The sequence below is a fragment of the Leptonychotes weddellii genome, chromosome 11 (genome assembly GCF_054177405.1).
Source record: "Leptonychotes weddellii isolate Sample4059 chromosome 11, ASM5417740v2, whole genome shotgun sequence".
Taxonomy (NCBI): Eukaryota; Metazoa; Chordata; class Mammalia; order Carnivora; family Phocidae; genus Leptonychotes; species Leptonychotes weddellii.
This window is the reverse complement of record NC_138379.1, coordinates 57,983,172-57,991,141: the sequence shown is the minus strand read 5'-3', so window position 1 is coordinate 57,991,141 and position 7,970 is coordinate 57,983,172. Positions and strand designations below refer to the sequence as shown.

General features: G+C 45.0%; 1 protein-coding gene across 3 annotated transcripts in view; it reads right to left on the bottom strand.

Annotated features, from left to right (window-relative positions):
- Positions 1 to 2,417: 2,417 nt before the first annotated feature.
- Positions 2,418 to 7,970, bottom strand: part of PRSS23 (serine protease 23) — an 11,621-nt gene continuing 6,068 nt past the window's right edge. For all 3 annotated transcript variants that reach the window (XM_081798997.1, XM_081798998.1, XM_081798999.1), the window contains one exon: positions 2,418 to 5,990. In XM_081798997.1, coding sequence (XP_081655123.1) covers positions 4,841 to 5,977 — 1,137 coding nt within the window. In that variant the 5' untranslated portion in view covers positions 5,978 to 5,990 and the 3' untranslated portion in view covers positions 2,418 to 4,840. The remainder of the gene's footprint in view (positions 5,991 to 7,970) is intronic.

Here is a 7,970-nt window from a genome sequence, read left to right as displayed (position 1 = left end):
AGAAGGAGAGAAGCAGACTCCTTGCTGAGCGCGGAGCTCCAACGCGGGGCTTGATCCCACCACCCTGAGATCATGACCTGAGCTGAAATCAAGAGTCAGACACTTAACTGACAGAGCCACCCAGGCACCTCTCCACTTAGGTGTCTATTCTTTCAAACCTAACATGACCAACAAAAATTCTTGATTTTCATTCCCCTGATCCCAAACCTAGTCCCTTCCCCAGTCCTTCCCTTCTCAGCAGATGGTACCTGGAATCTGCCTGGAAGCTCAGCCCCCAAACCTAAGTGTCATTCTTTTTTTCATTGAGGCATAACTGACATATGATATTAGTTTCAGGTATACAACATAATAACTGTATATTTGTATTTGTTGTGAAATGATCACAAGTCTAGTTAATGTCTGTCACCATACATGGTGACAACAAATTTCTTTTTCCTGTGATGAGAACTTTTAAGATCTACTTTCTCAGCAACTTTCAAATATGCAATGCAGTATTTTTAATTATAGTCACCATGTTGTAATTACATCCCCATGATTTACTTATTTTATAGCTGGCAGTTTGTACTTTTTAATCCCCTTCATTCATTTCACCTCTTGAGCAGACCCTCAAGGGCCTTCACACTCCAGTTCCCTCAGCCTGGAACATTCTCTCCCCATACCCCAATCTTCAATAAGCCAATTATGTGTGACAAGCCTGGGCTTGGGGTATTTTGCTGGTTCACCACCAGAGGGGGCTGTCTGCCAGTTAAGTATGTCCCAACCGCAGGAGGCAGAGGGTTGCATCACCAGAGGTATGTGCTAAGGAGGATGGAAGAGCTGGTGTTACCTGAGAAGCAGCAATCACTGAGGAGAGGACACAGATGTTTCCCCTTTCCCTCTTTCTCTGCTCCATGCCAGCCCACTGGAGGAGCTGGACCTAGAAGAGAGAGGATCTTTGAATCAGATAGGAGGGTTTTAAGTTTTAAATTAAACTGCATTGAGATTTATTCACCAAAAGGAACCAGGCAACTCTGGAATCGGTCTGCCCAGCTCCAAGGCCATCATGTTCCCACACCAGTCTGCTGTCCCAGCCCTTAGCCTTATTTATTCTAATCCTGGAAGCCGTTTTCTTTCTTTTTCTGGGCCAACAGCAGACTAAAAACAGATACGTTATCTGCTAGAAATGGTCCATGTTTATCACCTATCTGCTCTAGATGCCACCCCATCAAAAGGATTTTTAAATGCCCTTTCCCCATTGGAAGCCCTCTTCCAATGCTCCAGGCAAAGAAGGCTTGCAGTAGGAACCACTGTGGCAGCCCAGAGATGAGACAGGCAGGAGGCTTGCAGCCCCACCATTGCTCCGAGCTTACCAAGGCTGGCTGTCGGGCTGCATTCCAGACAGCACTTGGAAGGGCTTACCAGTTAGGGTTGAGCAGACATGCTGGATTTCCTGGGACCTACCTGGTACATGCCTGTTGTCCTAACCTCATTATTCACAAACTTCCCATTCAGGCTCAAAAGAACTCCATTCTGGATGATAAATTAAATAGCCGTTCTACCAAATAGCCATAGAAATCAACTGATGGTGGCAACTTCAAGGTATCCTTGAGCTGGTTCATAACAAGGACTGAGAAGAGGGCCAGCCATGAAAAGGAGAACTCAGACAACGCAAGAAGGAGAGCCAGGCCAGTGCAGGGACCGTCTACTAGCCTCCCTGGCCCAGGACTGTGACCAGCCCCTCAAGAGCAAGTGCCGAGGACTGCCGTCAGAACTCGCCTGGAGCCCCCTGGGTGGCTGTCTACTCTCCAGTAGCACGTAGTCCGTAGAACAGAAGGTGTTTATTCCAGTACACACCTGTCGTCCTCGACAAGCTCTGGACCAGAGACTCTGGTAGGTGTTAGAGATCACTACCTTAAATACTGACCCAGTGTCCCTGGAGACTTGCCCTCGTACTGAGCAGGGCATGGGGTCACACAAAGAGAAGAGCATGATCTCGATGTTCCAACTTGCTTTCCAGTCATTTTAAATCCATTTTTGGTCCCCAAAAAGTAAAGAAAAAATACATCTACAACTCCACTACTGGCTGGCTCACGTATCTTTACCTCTATTTTTCCATTTTTTTGGACTAGCTCCTTTCTAAAATTCAAAATTCTGAATAAAGTCTATGTGGGAAAACAATGTCCCAGATTCTGCCACAACTTTCTGACTCTCAGCGACAAATGATTTGCAAGTTTATTCTCTCCCATTTTACCCTCTGAACCTTTCTGAATCTGCATCCCATGTTCTGGTTAAACCTCAAAGGCACCAACACCTGAAGCCACTAAGGGCTCGTCATACTTTCCACATGATCGCCTTGACCAAGGGCTGCTACAGAGATCCCCCAAATGTATTTATTAGAACACTAAATTGCTCATAGGCATTACATGACAAAACAAGGGTTCAGTGATCAAAGATCTTTATTGAAGTGCAGATTTTAAAACATTACCATGTCTCTTTACTACAGGACTTCTTAGAGCTTTCAAAGTGCAAATGGGCAAATGAATCCCTGATAAGGAAAGGGAGTACAGGGAGGCATCTCCCTCCTCCTCGATGATGGTGCCCTTTTTGTTCTTCGTAGAAAATCTGGAGGGTTGAGTGTTTATGGCACACACTTTAGGAATGTTGTTCTACTAGCCTTACTAGAAATATATCCTTACGATGTATAACTAATACATGTAAAACACTAATTATATTAATATCATGAGTCCATTCTTTATTTCAAATTCCACGACAATTTAATACCATGCTTCCTTTTATTACCACTGAAGAGATGGACATGTTATTTTACCGTCTATGAGTTCTGTCGTACACAGCATGTGGGTATTATTCTTGAGCAAATGACACCTATTTGTGAACTAAATATTGATATTATTTTGACTTTGTGTCATTGCCTACCTTTGCAGAGGGAAATTTCAACTTTGCAAAAAATCAAAATCAGGAAATCAGGTGCTTCGCAAAAGGAGCATTTTTTTTTTTTTAATCAGTCCTGTCTAGGTGTTCAGTGAACTTCTTTTCCTATCAAGCAAGAGCAAAAACAAAAGCCCCCAAATACCAAACACGGGGATGCAGACCACTCTTCTTTCTCACGCTAGATTCCTGCTAGATTTCAAAGCAAATTGTACTGGAACTCAGAAGAATCCTGGCGGCCTTACATCTCTTTGCTATGCATAGTATTTCTTACGTGATCTGAAGAAAGCACTGTGGCTGTACATTTCTTGAATGTCTTATCAGGATTATTCTTCTGAAAAGCTCAAGAAACACAAGCAAAAAGCCACCCGGAGAAAATTTAAGCTTCAGTGTCATATCTGAATGTCCTCGCAGAGAGTTACAATTCAGGCTGATATTCCCTAAGGTACAAGCCCAGCAAACATCTGTCCTATAATCCTTTTGCTCTTTTTTTCTCCCCACACTGATACATTTAGGAAGACGCGTTCAGGCTCAGAGGCATAAAATGAAGACATAAAATAAGTCACATTCTTTTCTTTACAAACTGTGATTATCATATGGATAAAACATTCATAGAGACCTTTCCTGGAGTGGGAATTCTGATCCACTTTGCATTCTCCCGATTTCCATTTTTACTACTGTACTTGATTATATGTGCCTGTAGCCTCAAGTATCCCCAGTAAAAGAGGCCCTTTTAAAGCCGGGGGAGGTGTCCTCTTGGTTTTTCTTAAAGCACCATCCAAATATTTTTACTATAAAATAAGTAAAGTAGAGAGGTTTCCAAATTGCACAAGTCCATTGCTCCCTGAAAACTCTGCAGAATAATTTTGATTAGGTTGTAGGATCGTGCCAGGCTCCAAACAAGTGCTTATTCTGTTGTAACATCTGCCAAGCAATGCGTCCATTGTTCTCTGGAATTTAATTCATTTGAAATTACTCCATCCAAATGATAAAACATGAGATGTGCTATCCTCTGGGGTAAAATGAAATGATTGTTTTTAGTGGGACCACAACTGTTCACTGGGAAGGGATACAGCCTCTTCTAATTAGGCCCTGATTATTGTTTTCTGGAAAAGAGCAAGTTCAAGAAACGTGAGTAAAATCCTGTTAAGTGGAAGGATGGGCATAAAGGGTCTTGTCCACTCTGGTGTGTCACTAAGCTGACAGGGCCATAGGTTGGGTCTTCCCCAAAAGTAGAGTAACAGTCTTCGGGAGAGAAACTATTTCAAAACTGCAAGCAGCTTGGGATACTGACTTACTCTAAGATATAGTTTAACATGTGTACCAATATAGTCAACAAATTCTTTTACTCATCAAGGACTACTGTGCAAACACCTCCAAATCCAAAATATTATACCTGCCTGTCTAAGAAGTATCGTGAAGGTTCCTAAGAGTTTTATGCGGTAGGGAACACTGCCACTGCAAATGTTAATGATTAGGCATTAAAAACAACAACAACAACAACAAAAACCCCAAGATGAATCTCAGGAGAAAATACACATATATACACACATAGGAATTTATATCTCCCATATGCGACATATTTAATATAAACCTTTGAAACAAGTTCAGATGAAATAAAAATCAAAGTTCTCAAAAAGTGAAATATTAACTTACTTGCTAAATATTCCCTATCATCCCAAACATCAGTATGGTGTTTTTTTGATTCCTATGCAAAAGTATGCCTTTCAAGTCCTTAAATGATATATGATACACAAACCAGTTTTCAAATAATAAAGCCAGGCATCTTGCAGTTTTAAAAAATTAGGTAAAAGATTTATCATCTCACACACACACCCACCCCAATGACAACATTTGGCCTCTCCTAAAATAAGTACATGAAGACCACCAGGTGCCGCGAGGAAGGAAGACTGTGTCACCCCTCCCTACAGTCCAGGTAGTTTCCTTTAATCCAATAGCAGATCTGGGCATATTTGAGAGGGGTGATTCTAACGGCCACGTTGAAATCCTGTGGAGAACCATTCATGTCAACCCACTGGTGCCCTGAAAAAATGCCAATAATTTTCCGCTCCCACTTCCGTGGCTGCCTCTTCCACATTCTGACGTAGACCCCGGAGCCGCTGGCCCCAGGCTGGGCGTCACACTGCTGGTACAGCAGGTCATAGGTCTCCTCTTTGACGTCACAGAAGCGGTATACCAAGTTGCCTGGCCGATCATTGTCATAACCGGAGAAGTGGATTCTGCCCCCTGGCAGCTGCTTGGCAGGAGGGCTCACCCCAATCTTCATGAACTTTCTCTTGTGGGGTTTTTTGAGTTCTAGGAGGGCGTAGTCATAATCCATACCAATGTCGTTGGCATTGCCTTTGATCCAACCCTTGGGCACGTGGGTGCGCTTCACCCGGATCCACTGAAACTTCATCTTCTCCGGCACGGCAGAGCTTGAGCTGTTGGCTCCTCGACCGCCATCTTTAAACTTGGGCTTCAGGAAGCCCACTCGAAGTTTCTGGGTTCCCTTCACATAGGTTTTCCCATCATGGATGCAATGGGCAGCCGTGAGGACATGCTTCTCTGCCACGAGGGTGCCCGTGCAGCCGGTAGATAACTTCACTGATGTTGAGAAGGGGTAGTTGAGCAAGAAGTCCTTCCCAAAAATGCTGAATCTGCTGTCATAGCCATAAATCTGCCGCTTCCTCCGAGACTTTCCCGAAGACTCTTGTCCCCCGCCCTTGCTGAGGACATAAATGCCCACCTGCGTCTCCGTGCGGCTGCCATTGGCATAAAGTGTTTCATAAGACAGGTACTGCTTGGCCTCTTCGTAAGTGGGCAGTGGCATTCCCTTATGACACTGGGGTCCGCACGAGGAGGACACTTCCAATTTGGCTTCGGCCCCAAAGTCTGGCTTGCCTAGGTTGAGGGTGGACTGGGGCAAGACCACGGGGAGGCGGTAAGTGGGCCAGGTGGGTTTCCAGTGGGCACCATAGGGGCTCACTTGCCCGACAGCACAGAGGAGGAGGAGGAGGAGAAGGAAGAGAAGCCCTGGGATCCCCGCCATGCTGAGCACCACTCTGTAGGAACAAAGATAAGCAGGTCAGGAGGGCAAGGGGCTGAGCACTGGCTGGCTGAGGAAACAGCCCGCCAGCATGCCTGTCATTGTTTCTAAGTCTGTGAACCCTCCTCAGGAATCAGGGTGTGGAGAGGAATCCCGAGATATTGGTCTCACTTACAATACAAGGCTTGACCTGGGAACTTTTCCGTGCTCAAAATGAAATGGGGTGTTCATTCCCTTCCACGTTTAAGATGCCCCTAATAATGGCCCAGTGCAAGGCGGCGTGCAAACAGTCACTCATCCCCAGAGGAGCTGCTCTGGCAGCCCCGGGTTCTGTGTGATTTCGGGCCTTCTTTGTGCTTGGTTCTAAGCTTTTGTCCTTTCCTACCTCCCCGGTCCACCCACCCTTCTTTCCGCTCATTTTCAATATAGCCTGTGCTTGGAAAATCTTCAGAGCAACTTGCTCATGTAAATTTACACAGCTGAGGGCTCAAGGCCTCAAGGAGGGATAGCTTCACAGCATCAGCTCACTGGGATTCTTATAGCTTCTAAATGCAGAGTGATTCCAAAGAGGGCATGAGATCCCCCTTTTTCTTCTTGGAATTTAAAACAACCTTAACTATTATGAATTTAGTTCCAGAGTCGTCAGGCCTCTAACAAGACAGTCCTTCTTCCTTTGGATTTTGTGGCATGCTAACAGGATCTCTGTCAAAGATCTGAAGTTCTAACGTTGCATCAGGTATCACATTATGAGCTTTACTGCTGGTTACTTTTCAGGTCTTTGTATCTATGTTCCTGGCTCAGCTGAATGCCTTGAATTTGGCCCCATGCTAGCGTTCAACAAAGATTTATTGAATGGATTTATTGAATGAGTACCTGTATTCATCGAAGAGTGAGTGATTAGTGTGGCTATAAAAACCACATTTTTGGAATGATGCATGCTGAGTGCTAATGACAGAGATGTATGTGGATGATGGGGTGGCTCAAGGAAATCCCATGCCCATGAAATCCAGGTGTGGTAGGGGCGCCTGGTGGCTCAGTAGTTAAGCGTCTGCCTTCAGCTCAGGTGATGATCCTAGGGTTCTGGGATCGAGCCCCACATCAGGCTCCCTGCTCAGTGGGAGGCCTGCTTCTCCCTCTCCCACTCCCCCTACTTGTGTTCCTGCTCTCGCTATCTCTTTGTCAAATAAATAAATAAAATCTTAAAAAAAAAAAAAAAGAGAGATCCAGGTGTGGGGAGTAACAAGAACAGGGGAGCCATTCCAGGGGTGGTGATGCTTGAGGTGGGTGGTGAAGGTGAGGAGAAATTAGATAACCTAAGAGAGAGTGAAGGGGACACTTTGAGAGGGGGGACAGTAGTATACAAGGACACAGAGACATGTAACCATGCAAGGCATTTCAGAAACTGCTCAACAAGGGTGGAAGACAGCAGGTGGTGGACGCAGGGGGCAAGAGCCGTATTATGTGAGGCTGTGTACACTAACCTAAGAAGTTTGGATTTTCTCCTGAAATGTATGTTAAAAGAGCTGGCTCAATCATCCCACAAGAAAAACAACAATGAAAAACGAGTGTGGGAAGTATTTTCATTAACATTCAAGCACCAGTTGCTTCTGACTGGCTGTGGATCTTCTGTTCAGGAGAAGCTGACGTGGCAGGTAAGGTAATGTGTTCATGGTGGAGTGTTCCCGAAAGGAGGACAGGGAAGGGTTAGGTCTCCCAGGCTTTGGAACCTAGCAGGAGTCAGGAAGAAACCATGTCCTTGTTCCCATTCTCTTCCTCTTGAGAGTACAGACCTGCCGGTTGCTTTGGGGTGCCCCTTCAGCTTTCTTTTACATAAAACTGGAAAATCCCAATGATAGGCTCTAGTCCAGCTGACCATACCAACCCACATTCCCATATCCACACATGATATTACTAAGAAGTGTGCTTGCCCACACCCCCCCGCCCCCGCCGCCCCAACTCTGGGATCTTTTTTTTTTTTTTTTTTAGATTTTATTTA